General features: G+C 41.8%; 1 protein-coding gene and 1 pseudogene across 1 annotated transcript in view; both read right to left on the bottom strand.

The window, feature by feature from the left end:
* Positions 1-13,964, bottom strand: part of LOC127580664 (guanine nucleotide-binding protein G(i) subunit alpha-3) — a 29,895-nt gene extending 15,931 nt beyond the window's left edge. The window contains exon 1 of the mRNA XM_052034340.1: positions 13,473-13,964. Within this exon, the coding sequence (XP_051890300.1) occupies positions 13,473-13,590 (118 nt within the window). The 5' untranslated portion in view covers positions 13,591-13,964. The remainder of the gene's footprint in view (positions 1-13,472) is intronic.
* LOC127581026 (Fc receptor-like protein 5) overlaps positions 13,723-20,543 on the bottom strand; it is a 94,527-nt pseudogene continuing 87,706 nt past the window's right edge.

Raw genomic sequence — 20,543 nt, 5'->3', positions numbered from 1 at the left:
GCCGAGCTTATAGAGAGACGATAGTTTGTATATAGAAATGAGAGGGAGAGTCAAGACAGAGACTGGGAGGTAATAGGTAGAAGCAAATTGGGGAGAATTTGGGCATATGGAGGAGAGCAAAGCAGGAGCATTGAGAAGAGACTGGTAGGTGATACGCAGAAACAGAAAAGGGGGAAAAAAGGCAAATAGAGCCAGGGAGGGGAAGGATAGAGAGAGACTGGTAGGAGATAAGTGGAACCAGACAAGGGAGGGATGATGGGCTGATGGAACAAGGTGGGGCAGAGGAGAGGAAAGGTGAACCAAGGGAGAAGAAACTCAGGTAGAGAGGTATGATGGTGATGAGTCTTGGTAATGAGAGAGGGAGAGACGGAAAAGGTAAACAAAGAAAGAACTGGTGGGAGTGGGAAAGGAACACAGGGGGTGTGGGTTATGCAAAACTGGAAAATTCAATGTTTATACCATTGGACTGTAGGCAACCCAAACAGAATACAAGGTGCTGTTCTTCTAGTTTGCATTTGGCCTCACTGTGGCAGTGGAGAAGGCAGAGGATAGACAGTTTGGCATGAGAATGGTAAAGGGAGTTGAAATGACATGCAAAAGAAAGCTCAGGATAGCCATTGTGGATAGAGCATATGCTCTGCAAAACATTCACCTAGCCTATGCACGGTCTCACCAATGTAGAGGCTGTCACATTGTGAGCATCAAATATAATGGACCAGGTTGGAGGAGGTGCATGCAAATCTCTGCCTCACATGGAAGGGCCATTTAGGTCCCTGAATGGTGGCAAAGGAAGTAGTGAAGGGACAAGTATTGCACCTCCTACGGTTGCAGGGCAGAGTGCTGGGGGACAGGGAGAGGTGGGTGGAAAGAGATCAGGGAGTCACGGATAGAGTGGTCGCTGTGGAAAGCAGAAAAAGGGTGGAGAGAGAATGTGGATGCTGGGATCATATTGGAGCTGGTGGAAGTGGCGAAGGAGGATTTCCTGAACGTGGAGGCTAGTGGGGAAAAAGGTGGCAGATGAGAGTGTTAGTGGAGGGAAATTGGTTGTGCCTTTATTCCAGAAAGATGGCAGAGGGCCCCAAGAACACTTATTACGCTTTTCACAACCTTGGGGTGTACTAAAACATTTTATAGCGAAAGAATAGTTTTTGACTGTGGCAATTTTTAAAAGAATCTCTAGAACCAATTGAAAAGCAGATCCCTACAGATGCTCAAAATCTGTTCAACCATATCAGTGGATAAAGAAGCAGTTTGTACACAGTAGTTTCTTCTACAGCTGCTTTATTTCTGAATTTGGTCTGAACCTGTCCACGTGGAGAAAATCAGATAAGGATCGCAGAGCAGCACAACTCGGATTTCTTGTAAACAGTTAATTAAAACCTAACCAAGGTCCCATAAACAGGAATGGCCATAAATGATGTTTTTTTGTTATTATTGCCCAATTTCTGTTGGTCAGGACACAATGAAGACATCCAGCTGACATGGCAGATGAGGCTTCAATTTTATGTCTCAGCCAAAAAAAAAAGCACCCTAATATTATGGTACTTCTTCAGTAAAGGTATCATTGTTCACATCTATGGAATGGTGCAGGAGCCCAGTCTTCTGGCTCAGAAGGTCACCGAGCCAGGGTTAAGCAGCAGGAAAACATGTTTAACACTGAGTGCTTAGGTTAACTGAGTGTGTGGTGTTCAAAAGTATTATGCCAAATTTCTCATCTACCAAATGGACACATATGGTATTGGCAATGCTTCATTTTCCCCTGCGAAATATTTCAAAAAAAAAACCAAAATTTATAAAAAGAGGAAAAAAATCAATATTAGAGAAAACATTTCACTTGGGTGCTCTGAAACCCATTCAGCTTCATTTTTGGGATAAATCTCCCTGCAGAGCTAGTAAAATAACATTTCTTATACAACATGAAAACCATGTTGGCAATTTTTTTTGTAAAGGTAGCTAGGTGGTATCTCCTCAGTAAAAAGAAACCTGCTATAAGTCACAAAATATATCCTCCACTTACATGTGGAAACCACTTTCAAAAAATTTTGATTATAACTTCCCAACATTACAGGTTTAATAACTGAATGTAGAAAGTAGGGGAAGGAAGTTCAACATTTCCTATTTACATTTGTAATTTACAGCATCCCCAAGTAATTGACTTCCAATTTACCATACAGACTTACTAATCAGCAGTGAAACAGGTGGAAATAAACCATCTTAACACTATCAGAAAATAAAACATATCTGATCAGAACGTGAAGAGCTTTAGAATACCTGAAATCACTTTTCTGATTATTGATAGGAGCATATAAAATAGAAATAGTGAACATTCAGTAGACTTGTAATTAACTACATTAAAAGGGTCAAGGTCACCTACTTAAAAACAAAAATCATACAAGCTGTCAGAGGCAATGGCAGAGACAGGTACAATTATAATGCTTAAAGGACATTTAGACAGGTATCTGGATAGGAAAGGTTTAGAGGGACATGGGCCAAGCACAGGCAAATGGGACTAGCTCAGGTAGGCACCTTAGTCAGAATGACGAGTCGGGTCTTTTGCTTTGCTGTACAACTCTCACTCTATGACCTCCCATCTTAAAATTCAGAAGAAACAATCCATTTGTGAAAAAATGTCTATATAATGATGACTAATATATTAAATGTGATGGCATTCAGACTTCGAATTGCACACCAAACTGATAGCCAAATTTTCAGTGAAAACCAAAGTAATTGGTATCATGCAACAAATTTTGTTCAAAAAAGTTCTAAAAATACTTAATACAAGGCTTTGACTGTGTCCTTTACAAATACAAGAGAGCCTGGACAATATTCCAGTTTATAAAATCATATGCCCAGCCATATAAGATACAGCTGTCATGTTAATTTTGAAACTTATTTATATTAAAAATGCAAATTAAAATTGGGCTAAGATAAAATGTGATGCATACACAGAGCATAGTGAAGCACTCGCTCAAGTTCAACTAGTCAGCTTTCTGTTCCAGTTTGAAGCAAATTAAATAAAAAAAATTGAGGAATAAAAGATTCAATGTTTTATCTGTGGTAGAACTGTGGTAATTATAACTAACAAAAACTGACAAATGAAAATGAGTAGGGTGCAGTTTGCAACCAATACTTATTTCAGAAAGACAGCAGCGGTGTCAGTGGTAGCATTAAAGTCCTCTTTTTCCAAGCATAGCATCTGCACAGATGCAACAATGAACAAAACTTGATTAGTAGAAAAATAGGGGCTTTTGCATTCCAAAAGGTAGTTTACTGAGACAACCTTATTATTAAAGCTTATATAACAACCTATATGAATTAATTATAGAACATGCAGGCAGTTCTATATTGTAATTAACAAATCTTACTATATTTCTAAATTTGTGAATAAATAATGAGTCATCCCTCCTTAATGATGGGATATGTTTTGCCTAGATTTAAGCTATGCAAGTATAGGGAAGAGACTTGCATCAGTGTTTGCATATGGCACTGTGATTAGTACTCTAACATGTTAGAAAGCAGGCTGTGATATACACATTAGTGCTCTATTATTTGTGGTGCCTGAAGATCAACTCTTTCAGCTTTAGAAAACATGTTAATTTGCAAATTTCCACATTCCTGCCAGTGTTTTTATAATTGCACTGTTTCTTTGTTTCTTGCTACACCACAGCATTCTCTTTGCTGCAAGAAATACTTAAACAAATCAGTAACCAATTTCATAGATAACAGCATATTGTGCTTCCATTGCTTTCAGTCCAGCTCTACTCTTTCTGAAGTATAATTAAGATGATCCAAAAACTAATATCACTTCTCCTTGAAGAAGCCACAACTGGCAGAGTTCCCTTGTGCCTGCTATTATGCAACTACAGTGCATTTTGTATATGGCATACACTACAGCCATAACATGATAGTGGTGGAGGAAATGAATGCTTAGGGTGGTGAATGTGGTATCAATTTGTCCTGGATGATGGCATAGAGTCTCTCAAATGTTGTTGGAGCTGCATTCACCAGGTAAATGGAGTGCATTCCATCATAGTCCTGATGTGCCTTGCAGCTAATGAATAGCAGTAGCAGGTGACGAATTGGTCCCCAGACCAGATACAGCTGACCCATTTGTATAGATGGCCCAGTTGGGTTTCTGATCAATGGCGAGTTCCAGGATGTTGATGATGGGAGGTAAGCACTGAAACCACCATTAAATATCAAGGATAATCAGCAAGATGTTCAGAATAGGGGACTTCCAGGTACTTGTCATATATGTTTGTTATCACTCATCAGCTAACATTCAACCATTTGATGGAAAAAAGGTCAATGATTGTTGGGCTTAGGAAACTGTCCTGACAAAATCTTGCAGCAATGTCCTGGTACTTTGATGAATGATTTTGAACAAAGCTGCCTTCCTTTATGCATGGTAGAACTACAACCATTTCCTGGTGAATATAATCTTAATTTAGATATTATACAAATAAGTCTATTTTGTATCTCCAACAAAGCTACATTGCTTTCTCCAGATGAAGACCAGGACTGGTCATAGTACTTAGAACATGCTCTATAAAGGACTAATAACAAGTTTAACAGAGCTTCATTGCTTTTCTATTCTATCCATTTGGAAGTGAACCCCAGTGCTTGGTTTACCCTTTTTATGGCTTTATTAGCTGGCATTAAAAAAAATCTGGGATATTTAAAAAGGTACAACATTCAGGAGTTTACTTCCCTTTTAACTAAGTTGAAACAACATTCATTGCCACAGATTTTTTTTAATATCAACCTGTTAAAACATATTCAATTATAATTTGAAGGGCAGCACAGTAGTGTAGCGGTTAGTGTAATGCTATTACAGCGCCAGCGACTTGGGTTCAATTCCCGCTGCTGTCTGCAAGGAGTTTGTACATTCTCCCCATGTCTGCGTGGGTTTCCTCTGGGTGCTCCGGTTTCCTCCCACATTCCAAAGACATGTTGGATAGGAACTGTGGGCACTCTAAGTTGAGGCCAGAAGATTGGCAACACTTGCAGGCTGCCCCCAACACATTCTCAGTAACGCAAAAAGATGCATTTCACTGTGTTTCAATGTACATGTGACTAATAAATATCTTGTCCTTATCTTACAAAATCAGCAATTCCTGAAATGCAATTCACAAATGCATACATGCCATATTTCAGAATCTAATTAACTTGATACTACTAATAAAATGATCTTATACTGAGCATCTGAATTACTTAGTATAACATCTAAATTGCATAAGATAATTCCATCAGGCTCAAGCCATTTCAGTATTCTCTTTCAGGACATTGTTCCTCATTTCATTTAATTTAAAAAAAAATCAATGCATGCAAACAGCAGAGAGCTACCAATTCTAAGTGGAGAAAGATACCAAATAAAGTTTACATGCATCAGTGATTGTAAGCAAAGAGCTGCATCAATCATTTGTTATCATCGTTTTACTGATCGAATTGAACATGAACATTAAAACATATTTAATATCTTACAAATCTAGTTTCTTATTTAGTTGCTCATGGGATATACACATCACTGCATTTATTGCTCATCCCCAATTGACCCAGAGACTATTTTAATTAAGAATCAGCCACTTAGTGGGTCCAGAGTCATATTTAAAGTCAATGACAGAATTTGAACATACCTCTCGGGATCAATAATCCACTACTAATTAAACCACTATATTACTGTATCTGTCAAAGGCTTTAAAATAAACAATTTGTTCACCTGTTACAGACAAATGTAGAGGTTCATGCTCAAGATCCTTGACTTAATAATTGGTTTAATAATTTGTTTAAAGGTCAGCAGAAATGTCAACAAAAATATTTCAATAAACATTGAAACTTTTTCCAAAGTCAAGAATTGACTGAAGGGACTACCAAGATCATAATGCTTGAAATGTGAACTAGTAATACAGAAAATAATATTGCAGTTGAGACTGCCTGTTATTGAGAACTTATGCAACTGTAAAAGGGAAAGGAAGTGAAGATTGATTTGAAATTAAAAAGGTTTCTTTTTTATTAAATAAATCAGTTTCCTCCTGGTGATGTGCAGACATTACAACACACTGTCACTGATACCCCTATAATAGCAAATAGAGGGAATATTCACATGATACACAGAAGGGCAAGCTTAACAATCAGCCTGAGAATTCAGGTGCAAAAACATTTTCCATTCCACCCCTACCCTGAAGTGTCCTAAAACCCATAAGGCTGGATACCTTATCTGATCACCATATTATTTTATATAATAGCAACTGAAATGATATTTCAAGACAGACTGTATCTATACCAAGAAATAGTGTAGCATAAATGGATACATCCAGCAATCCCATCTTCAAGCAGCAAACTGTGTCAATAACCAAATATTGAAAAGCAAAAACAAAATCTGCAGATGCTCAAAATCGGAAAGAGCAGAAAATGATGGAAATATTCAGCAAGTCAGGCAGCATCCATGGAAAGAGAAGCAGAGTTGACCAATGTGAACTCTGTTTTTCCTCAAGTACTGTCTGACCTACTGAGTATTTCAAGCAATTTGTTTTTATTTCAGTCAGCACGGGGTACCTAAACTTGGGGGTAACTTGGTACAAACAGTTTTATTTACAAAGTATCCTCCATCTAACAGAAAATACATTTTTTTGTTTAAGAAAGCATTTTTTGTCCCCTAGATTTTCCTCTTTCATTTCCTCCTTCATTTCCTCCATCCATACTGAATTGCATTGATGATGCAAGTCCAAACCACAAGATCTGAGCAGAATAGCCCAGCAGGAGCATTGCATGCTGGTATCAGTGGGAGAGGAAGTGAACACCACAGATGAGTCATATATTGTGGATTGTTCTGTGAAAATTAAAGGTGCAAGGTTCCAAAATTACTTCTATAGTTCTCTGCTTGTCCACCTCTCACGTGTAACTGACACGATGAGACATTAATAGCCAACAAGCCAATATTCCAGAAAAAAATTTTTGTCAGGACTTCTGTAGGGGAGGAAAGAGGCAGTTTAAAGAGTGTTGAAGAGAAAAAGCACAAGTATTATTTTGCATTATGATGTATATTCTCTCTCACAAATTAGATCATGTGATTATTGTTTCATTTCTGTACACGAATGGGAAGTACAATCTCAAAATGATGTGACGAATGAATGGAACCCTCAAGTGTAACCTAAAAATTATGAACCCAAGAGGAACCATGTTGAAATTGTAGTTTCACAAGGAAGCCATCTCTCTTCTTGGATACGCAATATGGAATAACAATTAAGCTATAAATGTCATTTGCAAACTGTTTTCATCATAATGAAACCAAATGAACAACAGTCATGAGAAACATAGTTATTTCCCTCAGCAACACCAATATGAGAATTTAATCTTTTGGCAAGGATACTTCAACAGGAAAATCATACGAATTTAGAATGCAAAATTTAATAATTCAGCAAGTATTTATTCTAGCTGTTGTTTCTTCATATTTCAATTTATTAAGTCACACCTTTGAGCAACTTTCTTGCAGACAACACGTGTAGGCCATTTTAATTTTCCCTGGCCATTTCAAAATAGTGGGACATGACATTGATACATTGATGTGTCATCATTAATCTGATCATTTTCACCATTGATTAACCATTCAAAAGACCAATAGGTTCTAACAGTAAGCTTTTTATTTCAAAATTTTTAAGGTGACGAACTAATGTGAAACCTCCAGATAGACACTTATAAAAGGACACATGGTTAATTAATAAGTACCAAACCATTGGATGGGTTACATTAAGTCACTCTGTGCTTCACTTATTTGAATAATAAGCATTTCTTCAGAGACAAATCAATTCACTACTTTCCTGTAATTTAACACACACATGCAAGATTCATTTCATAAAGCAAAATTTAGATAGTGGAAGAAATGCTTAGCTGAAGAATTAAAATACAAAATGCTAAAACTCAATAATCCTATAAATACCCATGAGGAAAGATAATTAATGGTTCAGACAGAAACCAATCCATTCTGTATTATCTCCAACCAAAAATGCTCATGCTGGCAGATCTACTGCAAGCTTCCAGTATTTTCCATGACATCCCCCAAATCAACCTACCACTACTGTATTTTTCATTAAAATACATTTGCTGTACTTAATTCAACTTCAAAAACAGTGTATGTGCATTAGCCTGTTTTTGCTATGTTCTACGACAATTATTTAACCAGTTGCTAACATCATCCCACCAGCTTGTCTCACATTGAACTACTAAATTGTACAAAAGCATGTGTCACAAATCAGGAAGACAATAGCTACAAAATATGGCTATCTCAACACATTACTCAGAAAATGTACCACTTACAAGGACAGAAATGCTACACCAGAGCTAATTTTGAACACCCCAGGGAACAGATTGGAGGACAGTTGTCCAAATCCATGTACTGAGCAGAGGCTACACCATAATTGCCCTGCAACATTTTACCTTCACTAATTTTGATGCTGGCCCAGATGACTCATGCATGGTGGAACCCATCTTAAAATTGTGGGCTGATTATATCACCAGAGTCACAACAGCATTTTAACTCTCACACAAGATGCTGGAGGAACTCAGCAGGTCAGGCAGCATCGATAGAAATGAATAGTCAATGTTTTGGGCCAAGACCCTTCATTGGGATTGGAAAGAAAGGGCAGAAGCCAGAATAAAAGGGTGGGGGGGGGGTGGGGAAGAAGAAGAGGAGGAGGAGGATCATGAGCTGGCAGATGATAGATGAATCCAGGTGAGGGGGAGGCAAGTAAGGGTAAAAAAGACCAAGTAAAATAGACAAAATATTTAAAAATCCTTGAGGGATACAAGATCCAACACAAGCTTTCAACTGCCTGTTGCCCTCACTTTGTTGGACTTTGAGATCCTGGTACTTCTCAAACCCTACTTCTCCCAAGAACTATTCTTCCTGACATTTGATGACATTTCACTTGTCTGCAAGTTACTCAATTCATTGTTATACCTTTGGTTTCAGAATACTGAAATATTGCCCAGGAGTTATAGTCTTCTGAATCTCAACACTCAGCAGCCAGATGAATCTCCATTCCCTTTGCTCCATTCCCAATTCCCATCCCTCACCTCCTGAAGTTAAAAACAGGTCATGGAATGGTGACACATTCTTTGGTAAAACAATGTTGAACTATACCCTTTGAAGACCAAATTTGAAAAGCTTGCAAAAACAGACATTCTCAGGAGTGTGATCAGAATCTGATCAGAATAATCCAACCATCATCAGAATCCAAACTCAAATGTTATTTTAGAGATGTCCTGGGTTTATAAATGTTCCTACAAGTAAATGCACTTACAATAAAATACCCGTGCACTTCACAAAAAAATTATGAATGGCTCAAACATGTAACTGAAAAATTGCTGAATTGTCTGCTTCAAGATTTTTAATAGCTTTTATAATTAATTATTCCAACTCCCAATACACAACTTGCTCTGCAGGACTTCTACTTAAATGCTCCAAGATGTGCATTTCTACACCACAACTTGTAACCTGATCCAGTTTAAAGATTTCAGCCTGCCTTTTCGTCAACTACGTGGAACAGCCCATGTTCCATGACTACACCGGTAATGCTCCCCAACTCTTTCTCCGTTACAATGACGACTGCACTGGGGCCACTTCCTGCACCGATACTGAGCTTGTCAATTTCATCAACTTTGCTCTAACTTCCACCCTTCCCTCAGATTTACTTGGTCCATCTCAGACAACTCTTCTTCCCACCTCCGCCCCACCCCCCCAGCCTCCTTTTTGGATCTCTCTGTCTCCATCTCCGGAGATGAATTAACCACAGACATTTTTACAAACCCACTACCTCCCAGTTACCTTGACTACACCTCTTCTCACCGTCACTTGCAAGGAAGCTATCCCCTTCTCCCAGTTCCTCCGCATCTGTTATGGTGAGGCTTTCCATCCCAGGACATCCAAGATGGCCTCTTTTTTTTCCAGTAAAATGGGGTTTCCCTTCCACCTCCATCAATGCAGCCCTCACCCACATCTTCTCCATTTCCTGCATGTCTGCCGTCACCCCACCCCCGACATAACAGGGACAGGGTTCCCCTTGACCTCACCTACCACCCCACGAGCCTCTGCATCCAACTCTTCATTCTCCACAACTTCTGCCACCTCCAACTGGATCCCACCACCAAGCACGTCTCCATCCACCACCACCTCTTCCCCCCAACTCCCCCCCCCCGGCTTTCTGCGGGGATGAGTCTCTCCGCAACTCCCTTGTCCACTCGTCCCTTCCCACTGATAACCCTCCCAGCACTTATCTCTGCAACCGTGCAAAGTGCTACACCATTCAGGGCCCTAGACAGTCCTTCCAGGTGAGGCAATGCTTCGCCTGTGAATCCAAGGGTGTCATTTATTGCATCCGGTTCTCCCAGTGCAGCCTCCTCTACATCAGTGAGACCCGACACAGACTAGGTGACCATTTCTCGAGCACCTTCTCTCCGTCTGCCGCAAAAGCAAGGATCTCCCGGTGGCCAGCCACTTCAATTCCACATCCCACTCCCATACTGTTATGTCTATCCACAGCCTCCTTTGCTGCCATGTTGAGGCCATGCACAGGTTGGAGGAATAACACCTCATATTCCACCTTGGTAGTCTCCAATCTGACAACCTCAACTTTGATTTCTGTAACTTCTGATAACCCCTCTCCTCTTTTCACCCCACCTCCTCTTTCCACACCCCCGCCCCTGTCTTCCCTCATTCCTGTGGCTCCCTCTCACCTCTTCTCTTTCCCCTCCCCCACCCTCATGACATGCCCATCTATTCCCCACCTCCTTCCCATTTTTTTCCATGGTCGACTGCCCCCTCCTACCAGATTCCGCCTTCTTCAGCCCTTTGTCTCTTCTACCTATCACTTCTCAGCTTCTTGCATCACTCCCTTTTATCCCCCCTCATCTTTCACCTACCAGCCTGTGCTCCTCCCCCTCCCTTCTTATTCTGGCTTGTGCCCTCTTCCTTTCCAGTCCTGATGAAGGGTCTCAATGCGAAACATTGACTATTTCCCCTCTATAGATGCTGCCTGATCTGAGTTCCTTCATCATTTTGTGTTGCTAAACATTTCATTCACATTTTTATCTCAGAATCACTGCCCACTGGCCCTTTACTGCACACATTGACTTTCACGTCTCAAATCTAAGAAAGCCTAATTGCAAATCCCATCTCACCCACCGTAGTCATCATTGGTTACCTCCTCCAAGATATCTTTATTAGTCCCATGTACATCGAAACACAGTGAAATACATCTTTTGCATAGAGTGTTCTGGGGGCAGCCCACAAGTGTCACCACGTTTCTGGTGCCAACAACTTCCTAGCCTGTACATCTTTGGAAAGTGGGAGGAAACCCACGCAGACACAGAAAGAATGTACAAACTCCTTACAGGGAAGCAAGTTATCTAAAACTGAAGAATTCAACACCGAGTACTGCAGGCTGCAACATGCCCAAGTAAAAGACAAGGTGCTGTTCCTCAATGTTCCAATGGCTGTATCCTGGTCAATCCACATTTCACCTTACACCACCACCATTGGTTGGATAAATCACCTGAGCTTAAAACTATCTGATGTCAAAAAACTTTGCTCCAACTTTAAAATCCTACCTTTGACCTCATTTGTCAGCTCCCATGACTTTAATCCAAACACTTACTCTAAAATCCCACATTTTATTCGTGCAAGGTCAATACTAAATCATCTACAAATGTCTGTCATGGTTAAGTGGGTTGTTCTATTATCTGTCAGAAAGTTACAGGTTCATAACAAATCAAGGCCAACACCCCAGCCAAGCACTCGGGAGGGGCAGCAGCTTTTTTAAAATGTGGTGCTAAACAAAGGATGAAGATCCCACAGCACTATTCTCAAAGAGCAAGAGGTTCTTGCCAAGTACATCACTAAAACTAGATTACCTAGTCAATATCACCTTGCCATCTACAAACTCATGCTGTGTGCAAAGTCTGCCATCACAACAGTGCAGAAACATCTCATATGCCATGCAGTGTCTTGGGACATCCTGAAATGGAATACAGAAGGCTCCAAAGTAATAAGTTCCTTCTGTAATGGCCAATCTGGACACCTTCTGCTTAACAAGACAAAATTTGCTCAAAACCAAAGATAAAACAAAGAATCTGACTTCTGGATTGCAGTAACTGAGACTTTGCACACAGCCAATCCTCAATCAAATTGTTACAGCACAGAAGCTTACTCTTATATTACTGCCAGCTCTCTGTTGAGCTATTCGGCCAATTCCATTCCCCTATCCTCTTCGCTGCAGTTGTGCAAGTGGTTTTCCTTTAAGTACTGATAAGATTCCCTTTTCAAAGCACCACACAGATAGCAAGTTCTGGGCAGTTTTGATATCTTTAAGCTGATGTCCTTACATCAAATCTCCAAATACAGCCTTTTTTTTAGTTCCAGAGAGCCAGCTCACTCTAGCTCTATAGGTAGACCCATTCCCCACTACAACCATTCTAGTCAACCAGGACTGCACCAACCTCAAGACCTTGAAATCATTCAAAAACTGTTGTAACCAGAACTGGGACATTACTCCAGTTGTAGGCCAAACTGTGTTTCCTACAGTTTCAACATAATTTGCAAATTTCCGAGGGAAAGGCTACAATGCAATTGCTCAAGATGGTGTGTTGCAACTACACAATTTGCTGGTGAGACTGCATTTGGAGTATTGTGTGCCGTTCTAGTATGGGAAAGATAACATTGTTGAAAAGGGTGCAGAAAAGATTTACAAGATGCTGGACTGGCTGGGACTTTTTTCCCTAGAGCATTGGAGGCAGAGGGATGACCTTATAGAAGTATATAATGTCATGAAAAGCATAGATAAGGTGGATGGTTACATCTTTTTCCCAGGGTAGGACAGTCTAAAACCGGAGAACATAAATTTAAGATGAGAGGGGAATGATTTAAAGGAGACCTGAAGGGCAAGTTTTTCCATAGAGGATGGTGGGTATATAGAACAAGCTACCAGAGGAGGTGGTACAAGTGGGTACAATTGCAATGTTTAGAAGGCACTTGGACAGGTACATGGATAGGGAAGGTTTAGAGGGACATGGGCCAAATGCAGGTAAATGGGAACAGACAGGTACATGGATAGGGAAGGTTTAGAGGGATATGGGCCAAATGGGAACAGCTCTGATAGAGATTTTGGCCAGCATGGACAAGTTGGGCCGAAGGGCCTGTTTCTATGTTGTATGACTCAGCAGAAGCCAGTGGTGCCTCATTATGTCCTACACGGCCTCCTCCTCCTCCTCAGTCAATAGCTTTATGATTTGGGGAAATTAATTTCCCACTCCCAGGAAGCTGCCCTCCGCACACAGCGCCCCCTGCAGCACCGGCGCCGCACCTCGGGGACGGGACAGGCGCCACCCCAGTGCAAGTCTCTCCCGCCACTGCACAGGATGCAGACGGTGCCTCGGCCTCCCCTACCCGATGCAACCGCTTCCCGGCGGCAGGTCTTTACCGAGCAGCAGCAGCTTGACCTCCCGGGACGACTTCTCGCCGTCTTCCCGCAGGTTGCGGTCGATCATCTTGCTCCTGGCCATCGCCGCCTTGTCCTCGGCGCTCATGGTGCAGCCCATCGCGGCGACCGGCGGGCCCCCCCTGCCCGAGGGGGCACGGGTGTGGAGGGAGGCGGCGGATCGGAGCCCCTCCGGCGCGGGAGAGGAGGGGTGGCGGCGGCGGCGGCTTCCACCGGACCCAAAGGGCTTCGTTCACCCGCCCCCGGCGACCAGTCCGCGGGGCAGAGGCGCGACTTCCCTCACGGAGGTGACAAGTCCTGGGTGAGAGCTGAGCTGAGCGTCGGCGGGACCGGCCGAGGGGGTGGCTCCGCCGTCGAGCAGCTCCCTGCCCGCTCTGAGGCTCCGGCGCCCGAACCGTTGGCGGTTTAAACCCGACCGCTCGCCACGAGCCCTGACAGTTAGCGTTCGAAAGCGGAAACCCCGCCCTTTTCTGACCTCACGTCCGGTCCTCGGAGCGCCGGGTCGCGCGTTGCACCGCGGGAGTTGTAGTCCAGCGGCGACACAGACGGCAGATGCTGGAGTCTGGGGCGACACACATCGGGTGCTGGAGGAGCTCAGTGGGTCAGGCAGCGTCTGTGGAGGGAAGTGGACAGTCGAGGCCCTTCATTTGGATTGAGAGGGGATATAGACACTAAGATACTTTGTACTGTTATTGTTTTTACCTGTACTACATCAATGCACTCTGTACTAACCCAATGTAACTGCACTGTGTAATGAATTGACCTGTACGATCGGTATGCAAGACAAGTTTTTCACTGTACCTCGGTACAAGTGACAATAATAAAGCAATACCAATATCTTTATTAGTCACATGTACATGGAAACACACAGTGAAATGCATCTTTTTGCGTAGAGTGTTCTGGGGGCAGCCCTCAAGTGTCACCATGCTTCCGGCACCAATATAGCATGCCCACAACTTCCTAACCCGTATGTCTTTGGAATGTGGGAGGAAACTGGAGGACCCGGAGGAAACCCATGCAGACGTGGGGAGAACGTCCAAACTCCTGACAGACAGTGTCTGGAATTGAACCCGGGTCACTGGCGCTGTAATAGTGTTATGTTAACTGTTACACTACCATGCCTGCTATGCAGTTGCAATTCAGTTGTTCAGTGTTTGCAAGAAATCCTCTGCTGAAGGAACTCAGCAGGTCCAGTAGCATCTATGGAGGGAAATGGACAGTCAACATTTCAGGTCGAGACCCTTCATCTCAACTGAAAGAGGGAGGGGATATAGCCAGTATGCAGGTGTAGTTCAGTGTTTGCAGGAAACAATCTGCTCGAGGAACTCAGCAGGTCGAGCAGCATGTTTGGAGGAAAGGAACTGTCGATGTTTTGGGTCGAAACCCTGTATCAGGACCCAGATTCCAGCATCTGCAGTCTCTTGTGTCTCTTCAGTAGTTTAGTGTTTGTCAGCCCTGCCCATTCCTCTGAAATGTTGACAATTCCTTCTCCTCAACACCACCCCCGTGCGCGCGCACACGCACGCACGCACGCACAGATGCTACTTGACCTGCTGAGTTCTTCCAGCAGATTGTTTGTTGCTCCAGATTCCAGCATCTGCGGTCTTTCGTGTCTCCTCTGCCTGTTCCTCTCCATGGTTCTTTTCAGATTAGTTACAGACTAGTTTATTGTCTTGTACACCAGGGTGCAATGAAATTCCTTGCTTGAGTGAGGCTCACAGAGTAAACAGTATACATGGTAATAATAAATACAATGATGAGTGCAAAATAACAGAACAGTGCACCTTTACTTTTACCAACACTTCTCCTTCCACCTTTCTCCCTCCACTTCCACCTCTTCATTCCCCCTTCATCCACTCTCCCCTCCCTTCTCTCACCTCCACTACCCACTTCTTCCTTTCTCTCTTCCCACTGTCACACATGGGGCAAACTATTTCTCATTTAAATACAGGACTGACAGCAGTCATAGCTGCAACAACCCCCTTCCACTTTACCTGGTGTGTTATCGATCTAGCATGCACCAACTCAGGTTAACTGACTTAATCTGTATCATACGTAGAGCTTGAATTTTTCAGCATTAGCTGATAATAACAAAAAAACTATTTTATATGCCAATAAAACTCTACTAATTGTACATTTTATAATGTTCCTCTTCACCCAGGCTGACCCAGCAGAAATTACTTGTTTCGTCACTGAGATCCTGCCTACTCCACAATTAGAATCTCAGTGACTCAGCAGGACCTGGTATTTTATGTGCTACCAGTTAATGATCAAATAAAGCCTAGTCTTATATGTGAACAAGGCAACAAATAAACACACAAAATGCCCAGCCGTAGGATATCAATTCTAGAATTCCTTGGGACAGTGTTCCAGGCCAACGATTTTCAGCAGCTACATCAATGACTTTTCTTCCAGCATAAGATAAGTGGAAATGTTTGGTGATGACTGTACAATGTTCAATGTTATTTATAGCTTCTCAACAAATGGAGTCCTTGCTTGCATGCAGCGAAACTCAGACAAGATTCAGGCATGTAGTGATAAGTGACAAGTAACTGTCATGCCATAAGTGTGCCAGGCAATGATCATGTCCAACAAGACTAATACCCAACCCTTGACATTCAATGGTATTACCCAGCACTAATACCATTCACCAGAAACCCAACATGACCAGCCCCATAAATAACATGACTACAGGAATAGGGCAGAGGCTGGAGAGCCTGCAGTGACTCTGTCACCTCCTGGCACCCCAAAGCCTTTCCACTGTCCACATGGCCCATCTCAAGAGTATGGAGAAATGTTCTCCACTTGCCTAGATGAATGCAACTCAAACAATTCTCAAGAAGCTCCATAGAACTGGGAATAAAGCAGCTGGCACCCTATCAACCACCATAAATATTAATTTCCTCCACCACTGAAGGCCCCAGTGTGTACCATCTACAAAATACACTGTAATTAATTGCCTAGTGACTCCAACAACTCTTCCAGAATTCACAATGTCTACCATCAGGAGACAAGGGCAGCAGGCACTTGGGAACATATCACTTGCAGGTTCCTCTCCAAGTCATACATATCATCGGTCTTTCTTCATTGCTGCATCTAACTCCTGGAACTTTATTGGAATTGGTTTATTATTGTCACACGTACCCAGATACAGTGAAAAACTTGTCTTGCATACTGTTCGTACAGTTCAATTCATTATACAGTGCATCAAGGTAGTACAGGGCAAAATAATAACAGAATGCAGAATAAAGTGTAACAGCCACAGAGAAAGTGCAGTACAGGTGGACAATAAGGTGCAAGGTCATAACGAGGTAGATTGTGAGGTCAAGAGTCCATTTTATCATACTTGGAAACCATTCAATAGTCAGGAGTATGTGCGTCGTCCCACTTTCCTGAAGTTATCTAACAACACCAGGGGAGTACCTTCACTCACAGGACTACAATAGTTCAAGAAGGCAGCACACTAGAGCAATTAAGGATATATGCCTTACAGGCAATTTTGAAAAGTGAATAAATAAAATCAAGCAGACTGTGAAGAGACAACTACAGTTATGAGATATTCTGCACTTATTTGAACCAATAGCAACACTGAAGATCCTTCAGGAGAAACAGCCTGCTTGGTTGGCATTCTATTCACCACCTTAACCCATCATTGGTGCAGTGTGGCTGCAGTGTGAAACTTCTATCAAAATACAGGGCAGACTAATTTTATTTCTACATTAGTTTCATAATTCTTGCATCTGCAGTATTTTGATTTTGTAAATATGTCACCTTGGTTGCAAGTTTTTTATTTTTACTTCTTTGATGGGATACGGGCATCGTTTATAAGCCCATTATTTATCATCTCTCTCTACTTGCCCATGAGAGGTGGTTGTGAGTTGCCTTACGCTGCTGCAGTGCATTGGTGAAGGAGCTTCCACAGTGCTGTTGTAAGGTTATTCCAGCACTGCCAAAACAACGTCAAAGTATCACCAGAAACAGGGTCAGTGGTTGGGGCACAGTGTTTGCATTAGGTACTGAAGATCACGGGTCTGGAAGGGTTAATAATCATTTGAAAGCTGGTTCTTCATTCCAGTCGCACTTTTCCTGTCTCTTAGGACACCTCAAAGTACTGACAACCAATGAGATGTGGTTGTAATTGTAATGTCAAGTTGGTTGTTGAGTGAGGACCAGAGGATCCAAACCTGACTACTTTAGCAGTTAGCTCCCCGTGAGATCTTTCCTGACTACAGCCTCTAGCAAGTGCATAGGCAGCTGGAACTTGAAGTGAACACACAGGGTGGGTTATGACCCTTCTGCCTGCTGTGATCCAGAATTCCCCAGAGCTCCATAAAGTACCAAGAACCACTTGGTCAAATCTGTAAGGTCCCCAGGACTGGAGATAGAATGTGGAAAATTGGAGAGACAAGAAAGGTGATGGGTAAATATCAGTTTGAAGCAGGGGACATAGGGGAAGAAGCTGAGACAGAGCTAATCTGTGACTTGGCATTGGGGTTCAGAATGCAACAGCAGGGAAGGGGATTGGAGGAAGTGCTTTGAAATTGAGGTTTCATGATGAGTAATAATAAAGTTCTTTCATCAAATTGCCAAACTAGTCATGTGTACCCCTTAAGTCTGCAGCCTTGAGACTGGATTCAACTTGGAGTTGCTAAGACATGCCCTTTGTAAATTCTGTTCTGTATCCATAAATAATTGAAGTCATTGTTTTCTCTTCTGTCCTAACTTTCTCCCTAATTTTTTCTCAAAGCACTGAGTTTTGTTGCAGTGCAGTTCTACTGTTGCTAGTTAACCCTTCTGCACCCTTAGAGGCCTCCCTCTCTGTTTGAACTTAAAAGATGAGTGTCACCTGCTAAGGATAACAGAAGTAAACCCAATCCTAACCACAGTCAATATCTATATGTGAACATTTGGTGGCTGGTCACAATAACAAGCAGCACTTGATGCTTTCTCTTGTCCAAATGCCTTCTTTCTCTTGTCCAAATTACTGAGAATAATTTTATTGTCCTTACTGCCAGCCCAGATGAAATCAGTAAGTGGACCCTGAGGCAGGAGCGGAACAGATCCCCTCTGGTCTGAATGACTCAGTTTCACTAGGGAACAAAATAAAACCATTCGTTATGCAGAATGGATTGTTCTTCAACTTCTCTATAATGCATTTGGTAACACTTCAGCAAAATTTTAGGAAGTTCAGAAAGAAACAGATATGTATGAACAAAACCACAATCCATTACTGTCAATGCTTTATTTCGTAAGCATATCATAACAATTTGCATAATGAAGGAAAGAATAAACAAGGGATGACAAACATTTCATTACCCCAGACCATCCCAAAGCTCTCTATAGCTAATAGAATAAACATCTGAATTGTTGTCCCCTTTGTCATCTAATAAATGTGGCAGCCTATTTCCTTTTAGGAGAAAAATAGAACAGGGTCGCTGATCTGAATCAAGTAAAATAAAATGAAATTTACATAGTTCCTTTCAGAATGTACAATATATTAAAAAATCCTCATATGCATCTGCACTTCTTGACTGCAGCATGTGACATTATCTTATCTTGGTCATGTTTTGTATCAACATTTTCCATTATTTACTTCTAAGAATGCTTTTATCGTGGAAAATGCATATGCAATCCTATCACTCTGATTGTGAAATCTGACTGCTGCCTTCCAAGAATTCTTTTAAAAGGCTTTCTGTAAAAGATTTATATTTTTTATAGGCATTTAAATTTCAAAGGTTCTATATAAGGGTTTAACACATGTTAAAATATGTTGTTTAACAATAGCACCTTTGAATTTTGCTATTGAATTATCTTTTGTGCCTTGTAATTCTTTCATCAGAAGCTTTACTTAAGTAGGGGACATAACCCTTTGGTTGCACAAAACCACAGCAGCTTTTCTGTTCTTAGACTAGCTCGTACTTCCCATTTAAACATGTGCACCTGCAAGCCATTTCATCAGCAACCCCAGGGTAGAGGAGTCTCCGTCTTCAGTTAATAAATGAGGGGTAAAGAAGGATATCCAGGCCTGCTTCGCTGAGAAAGAAGTGGTAGTTGGGAGAGGTAAGAAATTGAAAGAAAGAAGGCGATGGTAATTATAGCCTGCTAAGTTTGTATAGGAGGTTTAATTATACATGTAGATATCTGAAGTTTATAATAGAATTTTTCTGAAGAAATGAATTTTATAATGTGGATTGAATTCTATCTGGGTGCTTTGGTCTAATTTTGCTTCCCTCTGACCCGCCTTGCCTTGACTGCCAGTGTGTAATCAGAGATTAGCTCGCAAATGCTAGTATGAAGGATTGCGCAATATACCCAAACATTATTGTACTGTTTATCATTTTAAATCAGTGGTTGCCAGTACAACAGCTAAGGAATGCAGTGAAGTTGCAGCTAAGAATCCTTACACTTCTGGGAAATGCTATAAACAGAAACATATCTATCAATCTCTTTGGACGGTTGATGAGACAGTCATAATAGTAGAATCCTAGAATTGTTATAGCACAGAAGGAGGATATCTGGCCATCATCCATACCAGTTTCTGCTAGAGCAATCTAGTCAGTTCCATTTCCCTACAGCTGGAGGTAGAATTATCAGAATAACATTATGAGGTTGCATTATTGCCTACATCCAGAAGTTTGTGGGTTCAGGCACCAATCCAGTAACTTGATTAGCATCTCTTCCTAGTTGGGCCAATCTTGCTTCTCTGGTCAAAATGATAGATCCCAAGGAATATTTTGAGCAGGGGAATCCTCCCAATGATATAATCAACACTTATTTAACACAGGTAAATGGCATTAGCTCAGGTAGGCAACTTGCTTGGCATGGACGAGTTGGGCCGAAGGGCCTGTTTCCATGCTGTATGACTCTATCACTCGATGCTGACCCAGGTTCAGCATCAACCTTGGCTGAGTTTAGCACTCTTGCATTTGAGGTACAGGTTTGTCAGTTCAGGAAGAACTTCTAAAATATGAGCATGTAATCCAGCCTGGCTGTTCTGTGCAGGATCACTGAAAACCAAAGCACAGATGAGACATTAAGCCCTTTTAGATGAAC

This window comes from Pristis pectinata, chromosome 20, assembly GCF_009764475.1.
Source record: "Pristis pectinata isolate sPriPec2 chromosome 20, sPriPec2.1.pri, whole genome shotgun sequence".
NCBI classification, from domain to species: domain Eukaryota; kingdom Metazoa; phylum Chordata; class Chondrichthyes; order Rhinopristiformes; family Pristidae; genus Pristis; species Pristis pectinata.
The sequence above is the reverse complement of the archived record's forward strand: the minus strand, read 5'-3'. Positions and strand labels throughout refer to the sequence as shown.